The sequence below is a fragment of the Panthera onca genome, chromosome A1 (assembly GCF_046562875.1).
Source record: "Panthera onca isolate mPanOnc1 chromosome A1, mPanOnc1 haplotype 2, whole genome shotgun sequence".
NCBI lineage: Eukaryota > Metazoa > Chordata > Mammalia > Carnivora > Felidae > Panthera > Panthera onca.
The window spans coordinates 147210956-147231553 of NC_138339.1; the positions used below are offsets into that span (position 1 = coordinate 147210956).

A 20598-nucleotide genomic window follows, 5' to 3' on the forward strand; every position below is an offset into this window, starting at 1 on the left:
CTCCTTACTGGTGCATAAAATGGGTTACCCTGTGAGTTAACTGGGAATGTGTGACTGACACCTAGCCCAGGGCCTGGTTCACAGCAGGGGCCTCGGGGCTGGAGAGGAGATTGTCGATGCTGGGGCAAGACCTAGGACTTCCCAATTTCAGGAGGGAACAGGGTCACTGCTGGGACTGACCAAGAGGGTCCTGGGCATGAGCATGACCTTCAGGGCGGCATGACTCCTGCTAGAATCCAGGAAGGGTAAACAGAGTTCTGTAAACACTGAGAGAATCGTGCAGTGTGTAGGCAGGAAGAGCGTTGGGAGGCCTGCTCAGCCTTATGATCCGCGGCCAGGAAACTCAGGCCCAGGAAGGAAAGGGGCTTTGCTCCCAGGCACCCAGCAAATGTGTAGCAGAGGCTGGACTCCAGCTCAGGTCTGTCTGACTCTGACGCTCGGTGCAGTGAATGAGAAGAAATGACCCCTAACGGGCTGGGAAGCTGCGCTACCAGAGACATAGCCCCAACCGGGGTGGGTCCCTGGGACTTTCTGCCTTGACAAACCCAGAACAAGGGACTTAGGTCGAGGCCTGAGCAAGCTGAGTAAGGGGAGGTTCCTGCTGTCCCTCCTGTCACCGGTCATGATTCTCAGCTCTCTGCTCTGCTCCCTTTGTTGCTGATTTCTTCATCCCTTCCCCCATGCTGGAAAATGCTTAAGGTATTTATTAAAGAGCGTTTGGGGTTTCACTTTTTTAAAATTGTGGTATCATATACATAATGTTACCATTGCAACCATTTTTAAGTGTATAGTTCAATGGCATTAAGTACATTCACATGCAACCATCACCACCGCCCATCTCCAGAACCTTTCTGTCTTCCTAGGCTGAGTTAGAAGGCAGGCTGGCGGGGGCGGGGGGGGGGGGCACGAGTCTGAGAGTCCTGTTTAGGCCCCATCTTTGGCCTTGTTTCTAGCCCCAAAACACAAGCCTCTAATGGCCCAGGGCAGCTCAGAGAAGTCAGGTCGGCTCTGGGACTGTTCCTGTCTTGGGGTAAGAGTGAGAAGGTTGCACTCAGGTCCAGCTCACATCTCATCTACTCCTGGGGTGTCCAGGGTCAGGGGGGCAGTACAGCCGCAGGCCAGGCTGGCCCAATTCCTGGGCCAAGAGTGTCTCCAGTAGGGTTGGGGCAATACTAGGAAGCTTCCCCTTCTTCCTGCTCAGAGAAGCCCACTCCTTCTTTCCTCTGGCCCCAGGCTCAGCACTCCTCTGTTATCTCAAGTGTGGGCTTCGGGGTACCAGGGCAGGGATGGGAAGAAGTGGCTGAATTGGGATTTGAGTCCCAGGAGTGTTCCCCAATCATTGTGACAATCTCAAGCACCCTGTGTGTTTCTAGCAGTATCTTGGGGATCAGGAAGAACGAGGCCTGGGTGAGCCTGCTCCTCTTGAGCCTCAGCTCGTCTGGAAAAGGTGACAGTAATCCTTGTGATTAGCTTAGCTGCCATGGCACGCAGCGGGGCTCAGTAAATGTGCTTCCCTCGCTTCGGAAGGGGGTAGTGTGAGGCCAAACTGACTTTCTCAGCAGAGGGCCAAGAAGCTCTCAGTCTTTGAGGCTCAGCTGTGAGGCAGGGACCCCTCCCCCCCCCACTTCCCGCCCCTGCGCTGAGTCTCAGCTGGGACCTCAAGCACATCATTCATTCTTCTGTAGTGTTTTGCCCCTGCCCAAGCTCTTGGAAGACTCTGTGGGCTCTGTGTTTTGAAGCTTGTTGAAATTTGCAGACCTGACGATACACGGTATGAGGCCACAAGGGGGCAACAGTGGGCCATGGATGGCCTTGTCTTGCCAAAGGGGTGGTTTCTTCCTCCCTTGAGGATCTGCCTGCCAATCACCCAGCATCATGACACTGCCTAGCAGACTCCATGCCCAGCCAAACAATTCGGAAGGACAAACTGGAGGATATCCAAGGCCCTGGGTCCAGTCTGCCTGCCACCCACAACTGTCTTGGCTGTGCATCCCTGGGCAGGTGTCCCCCTGCTCAAGTGCTTGTTTCCCCATATGTGAAGTGGAAACAGTGACACCAATCATGGAGGCCTGTCCTTCCTTCAAAGGGCTGGTTATGGGATCCAGTGAATCACCCAGGTAGAGGGAGAAGCGGATTAACTGTAGCGTCCAGCCGAATTGTGAAGTTTTGCTGGGGCTCCCAAGGATGCCCAGACACCCAGTGATCTCCATCAGCCCTCAGAGCCCCACTTTGTTTCTGTCCCCTTCCACACTACCAGCTTCCCCAGTGAGCCACACGATTGGCCAGCCAGCAGCACGGCCCGCCACTTACTGCCAACAACTTAGGGAGACAGAGCTGGGGAGTTGATACTTTCCTCCTCCCTAGCAGTGTGTGGCTGGGCCTCTTCTGCATGGTGAGGAAGCCACGTAGCGTGACCTGGGCAGACTCCCCATACTGGGGTTTCCTTAGTGTTACTCCTCGGAAGCAGAAGACCTGAGATACCATCACTGCAGGCCTGTTCTTGTCCGTACTACCCTGGATGTGCTTGGTTTTGTCATCTGTGAAATGGGCACCCTCACTGGGTTCCTCCCCCAGGGTCGTTATGAGGACCAGCTGCAATGAGGGAAATACAAACATCCTGCAAGACTGTGGCCCTGGCTTGGTCTTAGAGTGGAGAAAAGAGAAGGGATTCCAAACCAAAAATGCTTCCTGGTGCCTGACCTGTCCTAGGGGTAAGCATTGCTGTCCCATTTTCCAGAGGAGGTGGCGGATTTGAATTTTCTAAGATGGCTGCCACGAGATCTACTATCCCATGTTTTCTCCTTAAAGATGATGTTGGCACTTTCCCCTTGAATGAGGGTGAGCCTCTGATTCTGGCAGGAAGTGACACCATCTGATTTCTGAGGCCTGGCTGTAAACGGTGACACAGCTTGCTTCCTGGTCCACCTGGCTCATGCACCGTGGGGATCCAGCAGCTGTGCTGGGAGGAAGCCCAGACCACACAGAGAGGTGTCCTGGCTCTCTGAGGTCCCAGGTAACGGCCAGCATGGGCCACCATGCGTAGGAGAGCTTGACTGACAACTACACAGCTGAGCCTATCACCCCTAGAACTGTAAGAAAGAAACATTGCTGTTCTAAGGTAAGCTTTAGGGTGATCTGTCATGTAACAGTCATTGGCCGTTGGATCGGAGGAGAGTATAGGGAGTCCGTGACATGATGACTGGATGGAGGGCTCAGCCGGTACGTAGCCGGCCAGGCCTTGAGTCTGTCTTTCTAACACCAAACCCTATCTTTGCCCTGACCCTGAACAGCTTCCTCTGGTTTCTGGGGGGGGAAGGGGAGGCTCTGACCCAGGAATTGTCCCTTGTACCTGCCCAGCCAGCAAAGGCCAGGCTGAAACCTTGCCCAGAGGTGCTCAGGGGCAGTCTGCAAGGACAGGCACACCCAGACACACACTGTGGTTTATTACGCGCAGCGATAACCGTCTATACAGAGAAAGGAGGCAAGCATCTGGGCTGGGGGTGACAGCTGGGAGCCCCTGTCAGAGGTGGAGGAGCCTCTCCTCAGAGCACGGTGGCTGGGGTTGCAGACCCCCTGCTCGGGCTGGCCGGGAATCCACCCACGCCTTCTTCGTCTGCACAGCTCATCCGAAGGACCATTTCTGGCAGGCTGACCGGAGCTCTCCCGGGTGGGAGAGTTGCGGCAAGAGGAGACCCCAACTCTGAGCTGCGGGCCAGTCTCCTTGGGCTGGCAAAGTCCCATCATGACCCTCTTCTGGGTGCAGCAGCCACTCCAGTCTGGGACCCGCCGTCCTCCACACTCGAGGATCGAGAGGCTCCTTGCAGCTGGGTCCATGGGTGGTGGTCTCCTCCGGGCCAGAGGCACGTGTTCTCATGACAGGCTAGCTTCCTGAGGCCCACTGAGCTTGGTGGGAGTGGGGGCGCGGCGTGCTCCCCAAAGCTTGCAGCATCCAGCTGCAAGTGCCGGGCAGAAATCTTGTCCTGTCCCAGTGAAGCCAAGGCCCAGAGGGGCCCCAAGGGGCGGGCAGCTGGCTGTGGCCAAGTCCAGAGGCCAGAGAAGCTGGGGCAGCTGCGTTTGTCATCCAAGCCCCGGACCTTTCTGGATGGGGTGGGCCCCAGGGCTCCAGAACCTCAGGGGACAGTCTCTCTGCTAATCAGGTGGCTGAGGGCCCAACCCAGCATCTCTGCAGCCCCTCCTGAGCCAGGCACTTTCACCTTCGTCTCCTTCCCAGGAGAGCCAAGTCCCATGGCTTCCCCTTGGGTACACAATTACCCTGGACCGGCCCGTCCCCTTTCCTGCCAGCTCCACGTGCTGATTGTTCCAGGGCTGGGCCAGGCCATGCTCTTAAATGCGACAAGGCCGCAGGTGGTGCATCCCGTGAAAAAAAGATCAATATATTACTGTTCTGTTTTTACAAAAATTAAAAACGTCCACACGCATCTGTACAGGTTGTGAGCTGGGTGCGGGGGTCACTGGAAGAGGAGGGAGAGACTGAAGGTGAGGAGGGAGGCCCTGCCCTGATCTGAGCACCCTGTCCTGCCCATTTCTTCTAGAACGGGTATGCCCCCAATCCTCTCATGCCCGGCTCTTGGCTTTCACCCCCTCTCAGTGGGGCAGTTTGGGCAAAGTCCCAGGGGGGTGCAGATGGCTTTGCGCTGGCTGGGCCAGGTGCTGGGCGAGCCCCGACTGACCGACAGGGTGGACTAGTCACCCGGGACCACAGCCCCAAGCCTGGGGCCACACGATGGGAGAGTCAGAGCTGGGGTCGTGTCATCCCAGGGAAACCTGGCTATTCAGTCACTGTGTGGGGAACTGCAGACACCCAGCCCCTGGGGTCTCCCCCACCCCCACCGCCGCCCTCCTCACAGCCTGTCCTAGAGACTCCTCCCTGCAAGGTACCTTATGCCAGCAGCCAGGCACGGGCAGCCCATCAGGGCCCTGGAAAAGAAAAACGTTTCAGTGGGGATGGGGGTGGGGGACTTGATCAGCTCCCTACACTCTGTACACCCTTGCCCTGTGTGTAGGGAGGCAGAGCTGAGGGAGTTGCCACACGAGGCCACTGGACCCCACTGAGGCAGGGCCCGAACGCCTGTCCACCTGGGTAGTCGGGTCACAAGACATGAGGGCCTCTCACTGGGCTTGTCCCAAGTGCGCCCCCATGGGGCTTGGTTTGTTGGGACACTAGAGCAGGGACAGAACCAGGGCACTGTGGAGTATCAGGTACTGTGCTGGAATCTGCCAGCCAGGAGATACCGAGGGGCTTCATGGCTTCCTGCCCGCAGCCATGATGGTGGCTCCGGCCCCTTACACTGGGGGGGCCTGAGAGCTCTCAGGAGTTTCTCCAAGAGTGTTTTGAAGGGCAGTCCAGGAAGCGGGATCCCCCTCTGGCCTGTCCTGGTCCTTGTGTCTGGATCTGGGTGGCAGGGCAGAATGAGGCTGTCAGGGTAGAAACCGGGGTGGGGAATGGGGGTTGTCTGGGGGTGCCAGCATGCCAATGCCAGCCCAGCACTCAGACACAAGGTGGGGTGGGGAAGGTTTCTAGGGCGGCCTGGAGGGTGAGGGAGCTGGGGAGGGACCCATCAGGCAGCCTAGAGTCTTTGGGGAACCCCGGGGGGAAAATTCTTCATTCCAGAGGCACACACGGGAACACATTCCATGGAGCTGCCAGACATCTACCAGGGTCACGGGCTGGGGCCCACAGGGAAGTGGGGGGGAGGGGCAGGAAGGAAAGGAAGGCAGGAGAGAGGAGGGGGTAGAACAGTGGGCACAGGTGCCCGGAATGCACAGCACAGCACACAGCAGGCCAGACCGCATACCACAGGGCAGGGCCCACTGCCCCTCGCCAGGCCCCTGGAGCCCGGTGCCCCTCGCTGGCCTCCACATTTAAGGTTCTCCTGTTTCAAAGACAAAGGCTGAATGACCCGGAGGGAAGTCTTGGCCCCGGGCCTGGAGTTTCGAGGCTGGGCCACCGCGTCTCTCCTCTGTCCCTGCACTTTTTGAATACGGTCACCACCCTCCTATTTCTCTCAGTGACTCCCCAAGACCACCTAGTGGCCCTAGAAGCAGGGCCTAGTACCCCCACTGCTTGGATGAGGAGACTGAGGAACCAGAGGGCTGGTGTGACTCACAGGCAGTCAGAGGACTGGGCATCTGGGGTCCCTCACCCTGATCCCCCTTTGAAAGGCAGCCAGCACCCCTCATGACCGGGTGGCCAGGTATGAACATCTGCTCAGTCTTAGTGTGGAAGGTCCCTGTTTTCCCTTTCCTGTCTTTTGTGAGCTCCATGGCAGTGTGACGTGTGGACCCTCCCAGCCTTCCGGGGAGGGGAGTGAACTGTGGTAATTTCCGGCCTGCAGTCCAGTGGGCCTCAGGGGCTGACGTGAGAGAGAAGGAAAGGAGGAAGGTGTGGGGAGCAGGGAGGGACTTTGGGGCATGCAGAGGGGGTGCAGGGGCCGCATGGGGCCACCCATACCAGCAAGGGACACCCACCCAGAGAGGTGAGGGTGTCCTAATCCTCTGTAGCGCCAAGGAAGCTGAAAAGAGATGGGCAGTGACCCTGGCAAACACTGAGGGGGTGGGTCCCCCTGAGGCACGCTCAGGGTGGGGAGTCAGGACCAGAATGAGAGAGGTGCCTCCATGATGGCAGTGACAGCTGCGGTGGTCTCTGGGGCCTGCGAGTGAGCTCTGAGGACAGGGAAGACATTGGCCTGACCCTGGCCTGAGGCGGCAAAGACCTGGGTTGGGGCTCCCGTTCTGCCCCGACACGTACCACTGGACACGGCTGGTCCAGGCCTGGTGGTCCCGGCTCACCCTTCTGGCCCTTCACACCTTTCCGGCCCGGGACTCCTCGCTCCCCCTGCACAAGGAAGGAGATGGGTGTGTGGCCAAGGCTGCCAGGTTCAGGACCCCTCCTCCGCCTCTCAGAGGGATGGGCCTCTAGCTGGCAGCCACCCCTGCCCTGCTGCGCTCCCATCCCAGCCTCCACCGACCCCCACCTTCTCTCCACGTTCACTCCGGTCACCTTTCTCTCCTCGGGGTCCAGGGAAACCCTGGAAAAAGGAATAAAATGAGGTTTGAGGTTTGGTCCTGTATCTGTTCATCTCTGTGCCTCCATCACTGCCCCTTCCCCATGCAAATTTGTGGTACCCGCTGGCCCCACTCAACTCCTCGGTGACACGTATGTTCGGCACGAGGCTGATTTCAAGAAAAGCATACATTCAGGACGCTAGCACTGCTTCCTCCAAAAGAGAACACTGGCGGTGTCTCTGGACAGAAGCCCTCAGGTAGACGGCTTTCTCTCGCACGTCACTGTCACATGCTGCTGGCACTGGCCCTAGCTTGGTTAGGGACAGAGACCCAGGAAACTTGTGGAAGTTTATGTCACTATCTTTGATGGACTCAGAAATGGTGACCTTTGTTGAGCCTTTGGCTTAATCTCTTACCCACCTCTACCCACCCATTCATCCATCTGTCCATCCACCCATGCAACCAACATTTTTTTAAAACTTTTTAAAAGTTTTTATTTATTTTGAGAAAGAGCACGGGCAGGGGAGGGGCAGAGAAAGAGGGAGAGAGAGAATCCCAAGCAGGCTCCACACCGTCAGTGTGGAGCCCGATGTGGGGCTCGAACTCGCAAACCGTGAGATTATGACCTGAGCCGAAACCAAGAGTCAGACGCTTAACCAACTGAGCCACCCGTGTGCCCCTGCAATTGACATTTCTAAGCATCCACTAGGAACTGGGCTGTGGGCTGGATACTGAGGACAGAGAAACAGATTTGATGTGTCCCCCTGCCTTTATTTTCTGTATCTTATGTTTTGACATCTTAAAAATTTTGCTGGCTAGGAAGAGGCTGCCCCTCCCTCATGTTGAGTTTTGGAAACAGCAAAGGGCTGGTGTGGGGCACACCTTTTATATGTAAACTGAAAATCCCAAAATCACTCCCTTTATCTGCCTCTCACACAGCAAGCTGAAATCATCCCAAGGGCAGGTAGCAGGAAACTAGGGACCACCCCTACAGCCCAGAGCCTGCCCAGATTATTCATACTAACTAATCCTCAAGTGTCTCTCCTGCTCTGTCTTGCCTTTCCCAAGGAAGCCCCAGTAAAAGCTCTGGCTTAAGCTGCCTCCCACTCCCTTCTACCTCTGGATCAAACCTGGTGCTTCTCCATGTGCCCTGCCTAGTGAGTGAGCCCTTCCCTTGGGAAACATAAGTAACATATTTTTCTTCCAATGGCATTGGCCAAACTGTGTCCTCAGTCACCTCCACAAATTAAAACCCTGCAGTTACAAATGTGACACTTCCCTCACGGTCTAACATGGCAGGCAAGAGGATATAGAAGATGATGGTCTATGCTCAGTGACACAGGATGAACCAGATGCCATTAGGTCCGAGGGAGAGGGGCTGTTCTATCCAGGTGTGAGGTCAGGGAAGGCTTCTGAGCACACTCCCCATGTCTGCTGGGCCTGGTGGAGTGGGCGCAGGGCCAGAGGCTTGCCAGGTAGAGCCGGTGGGCTCTGAGCTTAGCTCCAGGCCTCCCAGAAGGCAGCCGTGGCCACACTGCTGGTGGCCCGGTCTCTTTAGCTCCACTACCTCCCTGACAGAGCCTGAACTGGATTCAGCATTGGTGTCTTCTCTGGACCCTTTTCATGGATGGAGCATCATCTTCCCAATCAGAAATTCTGTGTCTACATTTGCTCTCCCAGGTGACATTCTCTCCTTAAAGCCTAGGGTGGACACCAGAGTCCGTGCAGCCCTGCATCTGGTCACCATTGCCCTTGCAAGAGCCACCTGATTTTCCTGGGAGCCACCCTCCCTTCTTATAACCCACTGACTCCACTCCCAACTCCTGGAGGGAGGATGTGACCTGGGCTGGCCAATCAGGGCGCTGCATTTCTCACGGCACGTCATGTTTCAGCATTGACCCAATTGGGGCCAGAGAGAGGTGATGAGACTTTTCTAAAAGAATACAGAGTGAGGCAAATGGTCTTTCTCCAGGGTTTGGGGCTATTGCCTCCACCTCATTACCACATGTAACTTGAAATGACACCCCAACAGAGAAAGCACAGACGGGAGGACGAGAGGGTGGGTTGTGTGGATCCACACACTGTCCCTCTGGATTTTTTAAAATTTTAGAGAGACAGTGTGCACAAGTGGGGGCGAGGGGCAGAGGGAGAAAGAGAGACACAGAGAGAGAATTCCAAGCAGGCTCCATGCTCAGTGTGGAGCCCCAGGTGGGGCTTGATCCCACGACCCTGGGATCATGACCTGAGCCGAGATCAAGAGTCAGACACACAACTGACTGAGCCACGCAGGCACCCTTGGATTTTTCAATTAGTAATCAGTTTAAGCCAGTTAAATATTTTTTAATGTTTATTTTTGAGAGACAGAATGCAAGCAGGGGAGGGGCAGAAAGAGAGAGGGAGACACAGAAGCTGAAGCAGGCTCTAGGCTCAGAGATGTCAGCACAGAGCCCGACATGGGGCTCAAACTCACGGACCGCGAGATCATGACCTGAGCTGAAGTCGGACACTTAACTGACTGAGCCACCCAGGCACCCCAGTGTAAGCCAGTTTAAACTGTTTTCTGTTGTTGGCCAAAGATCCAATCAACCTCGAGCTAATACTTCCTCTCCTCTTCTTCCCTCAGTAATGTCTAGCTGAAGCTTCAGCATCTCTCACTAGGATATTGCAACAGTGCAATTTTTAAATGACACAGAATGATACAGGATGACACAGAATCCAAAGCAGGCTCCAGGCTGTCAGCACAGAGCCTGATGCAGGACTTGAACCCACAAACTGCAAGATCATGACCTGAGCTGAAGTCGAAAGCTCAACGGACTGAGCCACTCAGGCACCCCAATGCATCATCCTTCTATCCATTTATCCATCACCCATCCATCTATCATCCATATATCCAACATCCATCCACCTATCACCCATCCATCTGTCCATCTGTCCATCCACTATCATCCATATATCCATCATCGATCCATCGGTCCATCCACCCATCATCCACCCATCAAGTACCTACTCTGGGCTATGAACTAGACTTGGCATTGAGGACACAGGGGGAACTTGGAGTTTCAACCCTGGAGAAGGGGGTCACATCCAAGTCGCAGATCAGGTGACTGTATGGCCAGCACGGGGTCAGAAGCTACACACAAGAAGAGCCTGATCACAGGGAATGATGAGATACTTACATCCAGGCCTGGCTCCCCGGGTCGTCCCTGAGGAGAGACAAAGAAAGATGTGAGGGGGCTGGGGAGGGGGTGCCGGGAGCACTAATGGCTGGGATGTGCAGCCTTGTGAATTGTCCACAAGCCTGATTTCTGGCCCCGGGACAGTGTGGTGTCAGGGGTTGAGCCACCAAGGCCGAGCGACACCACAAACATGTGGCCATACTTGGGGGGCGTTAAAGGAGGGTGGTTACCTTCTCTCCTTTGGTTCCTGGCAGTCCAATAAGGCCCGGCGGGCCAGCTGGCCCCTGGGTGGAAAAGGAATGGGTCAAGAAGCATGACAGTTATAGGAATTAGCAGCCTGGAGGGATGGACAAGGCTCGTGACACTCACAGGCAGGCCACTGGGGCCTCTCTCCCCTGACACGCCCTTCTCTCCCTTTGCTCCGTCCAAGCCCTGCAAGCCAAGAGGAGACAGCAGTCAGTGGGGAGGGGTCAGACAGACAGCAGGACAGGAAAGCTTGGGGCCTCAGTGACAGGCGGGGATGCAGGGCAGAGGGACAGACTCCAGGCTCTCAGGGGCTTGACCCCAGCTTCCTTCCAGTGCACATAATCGGAATGAACTGAGTGTGTGCACTTTACCTTTCCCCACCCATGGGTGCCGTCGGTCATCACGGGAGATCGTTGCGGTCACACCCATTTCACAGATGAGAAAAGAGAGGCAAGAGAGAGGGGCAGGGACGGGCCCAGCCACATAGCCAAGAAGCAGCAGAGCTGAGGACCAATCGGGTTTCTGAGCCCCAGCCTTGGACCTCATCCCTAACAGAAGCTGTCTTTTCTAAACACGATCTGGGGAGGCCCTTGGGACAAAACAGAACCAGAAACAGCCCATCTGGTCGGCCACATGCTTGGCCCCACTCAGCTGGTGGGAATCATGACCAAGTCCCGCCGGCCTCTGGGCTGGGGGAACGGAGAGGTAGTCTCTCCCCCAGGGTGCATGAGAGAGAAGCCAGGCATGGCAAGCAGGGAGGCCAGCTGGCCTCCTCCAGGCAGGGCACGTGGGCAGGCCACATTCACGGTTTTAATTTAAGAGCAGAGGACATGACATTATGTAATACACACGACGCCCAAGGCTTCATGTCCAGGCTGGGGGCAGTTAAGACGGATGTGTGCATGAGGCAGCAGACTAGTGCTTGGGCAGGGGGACAGAGCCCCAGTGTGGGGCAGGGGATGCTGGCTCCAAGGACATCAAGGAGGTTGTACTCCAGGGGATTCTGAACATTCAGGCCCTGGGATAATGCGGAGCTGGTCTGGAGCCCAGTGTGGGGCCCTCGCTGCCCATTAGCAAGGCTTTCTGGAACTGTCTAGGCTGTGGGTCTGAAGTGAGTAGGGGGGTTTCCACCCATGCCCCACAACTCACCTTGGGACCCTGGATTCCCTGAAGGCCCTGGAGGAGGAGAGAGCAAATCAGAAAGGCCATCGGGCTGGGTCCAGTGTTCGGAGCCAGGTTCCTCTTACAGTGGGTCGCAAAGGCTCATGGGCCACTCACTGGCCTCCATGGCCCTGACCTCTGTGGCCTCCCAAGCCCAGACCCAGGCTCTGCCATAATGCTTGATGTGGCCCCTTCCCCACCGAGAAATCCCGTCATCCCCTGGGCCACAGCTCTAGGCCTGGGCTCACTACCCTCTGCATGTCCCAGCTACTTTAAGCCAAATGCTCTTACCATGGGGCCTGGGGGACCAGGAGGGCCTGGGGGCCCTGGCTCCACTATGATCTGAGCCTAGGAAGCAGTCAGAGGTGGATTAGTCACCACCACCCCTCCCCCCATCATATGTCACCCACCCATACTTGAACACATTGGATGAGCACTCCTGGGGGTGCTGGGCCCTGAGGCACTGGGCCGAGTCTCCTTCCTGCCCCCAGAAGGGCACACTGCCTAGTGGGGAGCCCAGGGGCTGGCCTTTGGGTTCTCAGAGGGGCCTCAGTTGGAGGACACAGCCGAGGCTCCCCCTCCCCCTCCCTCGCTGCCCTTTGGTTGGCTCAGGCCAGGTGGCCTTTCTGTCCCAAGGTTTGGGGCCACAGCCGGTCTAAGCTAGGACCCTGGTCCTCAACAGCCCCCTTACCAGGCTCTCCCGTAGGTTGTCAGATGCCGACTCTCCCTTCTCCCCCTTGGGGCCGTCGGCGCCCTGCAGGACAGGATGGCCTTCAGCCCTTTCAGTCCATCATCAAAATCCCCACCATGGTGGTCAGCACTTCCCCTGCCTTCCCCATGAGGCCTCCAGCCTCAGCAGTGAGTTGGCCTTTGTAGCTTGAAGTATTTTCCCTGAATCAGTGACATGCTCCGGGTGCCCAGCACAGGGAGTTTGGGGAGAGCACATTGATAGTGGTATAAATTGTGGGCTCTGGAAGCAAAGACTGGGTTCAAACATGGTACCACCTCTCTAGCTGAGGGAGCCTCATGGATGGACACCAGACGTGAAGAGGTGGCATCTGGGGGCTGTTTGAACCCCAAACTCTTCCGGTCCAGCCACTATGACGGTGATAGATAGTGGACATTTATCACCCGCCAGCCACCCTTCTCAGGCCTGTCGTGCATGCCCTCACAAGTGGGAGATTATCACCCCCATTTTGGAGGTGAGGAAATGGAGCCCCAGGGGGCTTAGGATGCTCGAGCAGGGTTCCAGAGTCAGCAGGAGACAGAGCCGGATGCGAACTTGAGCGGTCAGCGCGTGTGACCTAACCACCCGCCAGCTGGGCTCCACCTTTGCGGAGGCCTTGGGAAGCAGGCGGTAAGTCCTTATATGGAAGAGGAGATGGGGCTCAGAGGGTCTGAGCAGCATGGACTGTCAGAGCTTCCTTTCAAAGGCTCGGTGACCCTGAGCTGGGGGGGGGTGGTGGTGGTGCTGGCAGGGCCCCAGCTGCGCCCCTCCTGCCCCTGTAGCTGCTCTGGTGGGCATGCATCTGCCTTAGAGCCCCACGTGGGCAAACAGGGGGGACCCAGCCACACCTACCGGGAGGCCCGACAGGCCCATCTTGCCTGCCTCCCCTTTGGGTCCGGCCGGCCCCACCTCTCCTGGGTCGCCTTTAGCTCCTTTGGGACCCTGTGAGCCACAAGAACAAGGGGTTGGTGAGGCTAGCAGGCTCCCTTCCCCACCCCAGCGGGTTCCCAGAGCTTAGTCCTGGCCAGGCCAGACCCCCACTTCTTTATCCTGGGCCCCTGGCCCAGGTAAGTGCAATGAGGAGCCCGAATGAAGACGGGGCGCAGGGTGGGCCAGTGCGTGGAGAGGTGGGGTTCGGGGGACTGCGCAGCCCCTGAGGGGGCACTTATGGGGCTTGGGGTCAACACTGCGCTCACATCTCAGAAGCTGGTGGTGGGAGCCCCCAAACCCCCCGTACAACCCATCATCCACTCAGTGCCCCTTCTGGCCACTCATTCCCTCTCTCAACCAATCACATACTGTCCAAGGTGGGTACACTAGGGACCCAGCACTAAAGACACTCCCGGCGACGCCCCTGGCACTGTGGTGTGTCAGTAGGATCACACACAGATATACACTTACAGGGACACTAAGAGTACTGATAGCAACGGTAACGACATTAGCTACCACTTGAAGACTCTGCTATGTTGTGCCAGGCACCCACCCTGCTCTGTTTTCCACACACAGAATTAGTTACCTCTCACAGCTGTTACCACCCTCACCTCCGGGCGAGGAACCGAACCGAGGCTGCTGGAAAATGAGCAGCTTGCCTGAGGCCTAAGGTCAGACTCAGGACATGCACACAGGCAGCACACTCTGTAATGTGGCCCCTCTCTAGCTCTGTACACACACACACACACACACACACGCACGCACACACACATGCACACGTGCATTCATGCACACATGGACGCACACACACATAACATGCACGAACACAAGCACACACGAAGCGCAACACTAGGCACCAGCATTGCCAACCAAATAAAAAGGCCCAGAGACCTTCTCTCCATCGATTCCCGGGGCACCAGGCAGTCCCAGCTCGCCCTAGGAGGGAATTAGAAAGCAAGGGGGGTTACGGTGTCCTGTGGTCCTGGAGAGGGACTTATGGCTGGGCTGCCCCCCCGCCCCCGGCCGCCGGTTCAGCACAGCGTCCCTGGGTCGGGTCCCTGGAGTTAGTCAGGTCCAGGATGGTGGCCATTGGGTGCCCGGCCGCGTGCCAGGCATTGCCCCCCTGCTCTTCTCGTTTCCTCAGCTCCAATGAGCAGATGCAGCCCAGGGCTATAATCTATAGTCTGGGAGGTTACAGGTTTGGAAATTGAGGGTCAGAGGATTACATGACTCATTCTAGGCCACACAGCCCAGGCTGGGACCAGATCTTGCCTGATTTCCAAGTCTTAGGCTCTTTCTCCTGCGCTGACTAAGCAGGGTGTAAATGATGTCTACAGGCTATGTAATCTATGGGATTTGGGGATGTCTCCAGGGTTTACATGTGTGAATGAGGCTTCCCGGGGAGGAGCTAGGGCTGGGAGGAAGGCGGCCAGCTTGGTTAGGAAGGAGCAGGGCCGCTTTCTCTGAGCCCCTAGAAGCCAGGCTGGGATGCCAGGAGAGAAGCAGAGTGAGCATGGCAGAGAGGAGAGGGGAGGCGGGTGCTGGAGATAAGGGGCTCGGGGTGAGGCCACACAACTGCCCGTGAACTGACCTTGGCTCCGGGGATCCCTGGTGGCCCTGGGGGCCCCTGTGGCCCGGGAGGACCCTGTATGTGAAAGTCAAGCCGGTCAATGTTCAGGCAAAGTATCCCCCTTGTTGCTAGCTCACCCCTTCCACCCCAGGGATCAGGGCTGTGTCCGGCTGGCCTGTAGGAGGGTCAAGGACCCTCACAGCCTGCTTCCCACCCTGTCAGGTCAGGCCCTCTTGTCTTGTGAGGGGGCAGGGTGCTGGCACAGGCACTGGGTGAGATACCACAGTGTCTACTGCCACAGAGGGTCCAGAATCCCTCTGCCTTCAGAGCTAGTATCCCCCAAAGACAGATTTCTTCACAACACTCTTCTGCTCAAGATCCTGCAAGAGCTCCCTGTTGCCTCTTGAAGCAAGCATAAATCCCCCACTGGCATTCAAGGCCGGCCAAAAACTGTATCCCTCACAGCGGTCCAGCACTGCCCTCTCTGCCCCTCCCGTGAGTCCTGGGCCTCACGGGTAGGGGATGGTGTCTCTAGGTCTGACCCTGCTCCCCAGCTCCCGCTCCCACCCAGGCTTCCCACAGGCTGCCTGCCCACCATGGCTCATCTGTCACCTTCCAGAGGCACCCTGCCTAGACCCTCACCCCAGCAACCTGTCCCCTTCTTGCTGGCACCTTCGTTGAGACATCTCTGGTCTTCCTATCCTCCTCCATTCCACCCACCCAGGCCCAGAGCCCACCCCCACCCCACTGTGGCCTCCCTGCCTCCAGCTGCCTGCCTTCCACACTTTGATTCACCTTCCACACAATTCCCCGGCTAGCCTGCTCACAATATGTATTTTTTAAAGTTTTTTTTTTTAGTGTTTATTTATTTTTGACAGAGAGCACAAGTGGGGGAGGAGCCGAGAGAAAGAGGGAGACAAAGGATCGGAAGCAGGTTCTGTGCCAACAGCAGCGAGCCCGACATGGGGCTCGAACCCACGAACCGTGAGATCATGACCAGAGCCGAAGTTGGATGCTCAACCAACGGAGCCACCCAGGCGCCCCCTGCCCCCATAATATGTATTTTTAATATCACGTCTCTGCTCAAGAACCAACTGTGGCAGCCTGTGCCCATCAGCTGGAGGCATCATTCCAGCCTGGCATCCAAAATCTACTTCCTGCCTCCCTATACTCAGGTTGCTTCTCCAAGTGGGGCTGGGGCACACCATGCCCATGCGTGCCCTTGGGCTGCAACACACCATGCAGGCCTGGGGCCGGCCACTTGAACTTCAGCTTGAACTTCCCTGAGGCCCGTGGGAGATAACTGGAATGGGGCTCAGGTAGGGTCAGGTGCCGAGGCCCCGTGTGGTCTCTGATGACTGCCCCTCCCCTCCCCCTCCCTAGCTTCCCTCCCTGGGAGCCGTGAGCAGCTAGCACCCAACCTCTCTCTCCACTGGTGATGGGCCCCCAGTTGGTCTGGCCCCAGACAGGGCTCAGAGGCCCCAGGCATCTCCCGAAGCTCCTTGAAGCAGGCTGTGCCATTGTCAACCTCTACCGACAGCTCTTAGAAGACCTAGCCCTCTGGCCTGGGTTCCCTGGGAAGCCTGCTGAGACTGGACATCAGGAAATGATCTGCTTCCTACCCCTGAGTGGGGAGCTTCCCTTTTTTGCTTTGGCCACTGGGAGCTGGGGGCCACATAATCCATGTTCCCAGCAGCTCTTAGCATCGGGGGGGTCTCAGCATAGCACTGATTTCCTTATCGGGTGCACCTGGTGGAGTTGGGGGTCTTTGTGCCAAGCTGCCCTTGGTTCTTTGTGTAAGGAAGTGCAGGATTGGGGCACCTGGGCAACTCATTCGGTGAAGTGTCTGACTCTTGGTTTCCGCTCAGGTCATGATCTCATGGTTTGTGAGATCGAGCCCTGCGTCGGGCTCTGCGCTGACAGCCTGGAGCCTGCTTAGGATTCTCTCTCTCCCTCTCTTTCTCTGCCCCTTTCCTGCTTGTGCTCCCTCTCTCTCTGTCTCAAAATAAATAAATAAACAAAGATTAAAAAAAAGTGCAAGATTAACATGAAAAGTATGTGGTTGTCCCCTCAGGAAATGAACAACAGGGGTGTATCCTGGCCCTTCCAGGAACCTACCTTCAGGGCATCCAAGATCCTGCCATCGTAGTCAATCACCACTGTGTCTCCTTGCTCACCCTTGAGGCCCGGGGGACCCTAAGGCAGGAAGAAGAGTAAGAATTTCAGGGAAGGGCCGCAGTTTTCAGGTCTGTGTCTTAGCCAGAGAACCTGGGAACCTGGCCCGCACGACGGTCCGTGTAACTCGAGCTGTAACCTGGTGGGACCCCTGCAAGCCCATACTCCAGAATCTACTTGGGCACTGGGACCCCGTTCACTGGGAAAATGCTCCGGGGGCCCAGGCAGTGGGCATCAGGGAGGGAAGAGGGCTCTGAAGCAATGAGGGAACATGCTCCTGCCTGGTCCGGCTGCAATTCAGGTGTGAATTGAAGTCCACTGAGGCCTTATCTTGGAGTTCTCCAGGGAAAACAGAAAGTCTAATTTTGATGGGAAGTTCTTCAGATTTTTAAAAAATGTTTATTTATTTATTTTGAGAGAGAGAGAGAGAGAGAGAGAGAATGAGCAGGGAAGGAGCAGGGAGAGAGAGAATCCCAAGAAGGCTCTGCGCTTTCAGCACAAGAGCCCGACATGGGGTTCGATCTCCCAAATGACGAGATCGTGACCTGAGCCCAGATCAAGTCTGACGCATAACTGACTGAGCCACCCAGGTGCCCCAGGTTCTTCAGATTTTTAGATATTGGCAAACAAGCAAAAATAAACACACTCCCCAAACCCCCAAACGCTACGACGACCAATGCGAAATGTGCCAGCTGGATCTTACCCTTGGATCTTACCCTGGGGCCTCCGTTTCCCTGCCTCTGACAGAGGCTGCACACGCCATGCACTAGTAACCAGCACACGGACGCCCAGGCTTACATGCTCCTGCATGGACACGACCGTCCTGCCCTGACTCTCTGAACCTCCCTCCATCCCAGGCTGCCCTCTGCTGGCAACACTCTGGTCAGGCCTGGGGCTAGCCCCCTGCAGAGGGCGGAGACACCCAGGTCAGGGCCTCATTTGCCAGCCACCCGCACAGTCATGGCCTGTATGGAACTGTATGGTTCACACAGAATCCCACGCTCAGCGCCTAATTCAGCCCGGCCACCTGCATGACCAGGCTGTGCGCCTGGCCTTGTTTTGTGGAGAAAAGCAGCCTCCAGGAGCATGAGGAACGTGATGGCCGGAAGCCACAGAGCAGAGGACAGGACCCTGGATGTCAGCCTAAAGGTGGGTTGATAGGGGCTGGTCACAAATGATCTGAGACCAGCCCTGCTTCTGGAGATGGGGACGAACCTTAAGCCTGAGCCTCAATGTGCGGCAAGGCACCCCGCAGGGGTAAGGTAATGCCACAGGGGACAGATTGAAGGTCTATGCTTAACTATGAGAAGAAAAGACTCTAGGAGGACAGACACTCACATGGGGAGGACTTGTTTTCACACATCCATAAGTGAACCATTGAGGGGCACCTGGGTGGCTCGGTTAAGCACCTGCCTCTTGGTTTCGGCTCAGCTCATGATCTCGCGGTTCGTTGAGTCCGAGCCTGGCATCAGGCTCCACGCTGCACGGAGCCTGCTTGGGATTCTCTCTCTCTCTCTCTCTCTCTCTCTCTCTCTCTCTCTCCCTCTCTCTCTCTACCCCCACCCTCTCCCCACTCTCTCTGTCTCTCTCAAAATAAATACATAACCTTAAAAAATTTAAAAAAACGCTAATGAATTATCAATTAAAAAAAAGACTCCCATTTTCTGGAGCTCCTCTGGGGTCGTCTGGGGTACAGGGGCTTCTGAAGAACCCGGGCCCCTGGGTCCTCTCGGTGTGGCCAGAGGGGAGACTGCTTACCCGCAGCCCTGTGGCTCCATCGGCACCTTGCTGGCCAGGCTCTCCCTGTGGAGACACGAGGTTGCAGCTGTCTATGCATGGCTGCCCCACGCCCCCTCCAGTCTTCTCTTCACCAAAAAGTGCAGGGCTCACATGCTGGGGCCCTAAGGGACTAATTTTTGTGACTGCCACGTCAGGAATAGGGCTCATGGAAGGAGCACCTATGGGACCCTCCTCTGGCCCCACGGTGTGGAGAGATGGGCCACTGAGGGAGGGCTATAAGATGACAGCCACAAAGCTGAGCTCGGTGGAGGCCTTGTCACTCACCCAGACCCACTGGCCACCCAGGCCCCAGGCCGGCCTCTGACAGCCTGAGGAATGAGACACTAGGACCCAAGCCCTCCCGGGACTCCCCACTTCAAAGGGCAAATTGGAGGTGAAGCCACAGGGAGGTGTCCCCATGATGGGGACACTGGTCTGAGCCGCGCACTGTAAGGCACCTTTGGCCCTGGGGTGCCGTCCACACCGTTTTCTCCTGGAGGCCCCACACTCCCTGGCTCGCCCTGCAACAGAGACAGTTCACAGCGAGTGAGCACCAGGGGCCAGCTCGGGGCTACCTGGGCCTGCTGGCTTTCAGGGGCTCCTGGGGAACGTGCCTGAGCCCCCCTGGGGTTGAGGGGAGATGGGCCTCAGGACTCTCCCCAGCCCTGGGGACTCCATACCATGGCCAACTTCTCTGGTCTGGGTCTTGGTGCATAGTTAGGGCAGCTCAGGGGCTCAAGAGACATTTTGGAGGCTGACTGGCCATCTCTATGGTTTGGGAGAGCAAGGATGATACCCTGTTCCTAGCCTGGGGACAGGATAGAGTAGGGGCCACCTGAGATGGGAACTAGGAGGGCCTGAGGGTGTGAGGGGAGGCAAATGACCGGATGGGATGCCCTGCCTGGTGCAAGTGGGGCCCAGGGCCTTCCTGTTGCCTCTCTGGCTTGCCCTGGGCATCAGCACATGCCCCCACATTGGAAAGGGCCAGCCAGGGGCCTCACCAGGCAGAGGGGAGGCAAGGGGCCTTCTGGGGGGAGGCACATGTACCTACCTTGGGCCCTGGGGGTCCAGGGAGCCCTGGCTGGCTTGGCGTCCCGTCATCTCCCTGTGGAGAGAGAGGCTGAGGCTGCAGCCCTCAGGCCGGGCATACCGGCTTTGGACGTCTCCCCAACCCTGCGCTCCCCAGTACACCAGTCCTCTGCTGGCACCAACACTGGTCACACTGGGTCAGGACAGGGGTGGGGCAGGTCCCCCAGGGCCAGCCCAGAGCGTGTGTCAGCAGGTGTGTGCAGAAGGAAGGCGGATGGGCAGGTGGAGGAGAGAGGGATTTGTTCCTTTAGTCAACAAATGTCATGGGGCCCCTGGATGTCTCAGTTGGTTGAGCTTCTGACTCTTGATTTCAGCTCAGGTCACGATCCCATGGTTTGGGGGATCAAGTCCCGCATCAGGCTCTGCACTGACAGCATGGAGCCTGCTTGAGACTCTCTCTCTACCTCTCTCTCAAAATAAATAAACTTTAAAAACAAACAAACAAACAAATATCTTATGAGCACTCTCTGTGCAGATAGGGTCCCCGCTCAATGGGTGACAGGGATTGAGGACAAAGAAATATCCAGATAAGCACATAGAACCATGCCAGGAGGTGGAAGCAGTGGTGGAAAGGGAATATAAGAGGGTGGCAGGATGAAGGGGCTTGGAGGAACGGTCTCCTTGGGGAGGGGACAGCTGTTTGGAGACTTGGCCTGGGAACAGGTGGGGAAAGATCATTCCAGGTCAATGGTTCCCAAACTTGAGTGCATGTCAGAGTC

General features: G+C 56.9%; 1 protein-coding gene across 1 annotated transcript in view; it reads right to left on the bottom strand.

Moving 5' to 3' along the window:
- Window positions 1-3424: 3424 nt before the first annotated feature.
- The window catches only part of COL23A1 (collagen type XXIII alpha 1 chain), a 357690-nt gene continuing 340516 nt past the window's right edge, over window positions 3425-20598 (bottom strand). The window contains exons 13-29 of the mRNA XM_060636372.3: window positions 19842-19895; window positions 19249-19311; window positions 18770-18814; window positions 16955-17032; window positions 14858-14911; window positions 14158-14202; window positions 13189-13278; window positions 12301-12363; window positions 11901-11957; window positions 11598-11624; window positions 10572-10634; window positions 10433-10486; window positions 10203-10229; window positions 6996-7049; window positions 6770-6856; window positions 4900-4938; window positions 3425-4343 (exon numbers count right to left, since the gene is read on the bottom strand). Of these exons, the coding sequence (XP_060492355.2) occupies window positions 4269-4343; window positions 4900-4938; window positions 6770-6856; window positions 6996-7049; window positions 10203-10229; window positions 10433-10486; window positions 10572-10634; window positions 11598-11624; window positions 11901-11957; window positions 12301-12363; window positions 13189-13278; window positions 14158-14202; window positions 14858-14911; window positions 16955-17032; window positions 18770-18814; window positions 19249-19311; window positions 19842-19895 (975 nt within the window). The 3' untranslated portion in view covers window positions 3425-4268. The remainder of the gene's footprint in view (window positions 4344-4899; window positions 4939-6769; window positions 6857-6995; window positions 7050-10202; window positions 10230-10432; window positions 10487-10571; window positions 10635-11597; window positions 11625-11900; window positions 11958-12300; window positions 12364-13188; window positions 13279-14157; window positions 14203-14857; window positions 14912-16954; window positions 17033-18769; window positions 18815-19248; window positions 19312-19841; window positions 19896-20598) is intronic.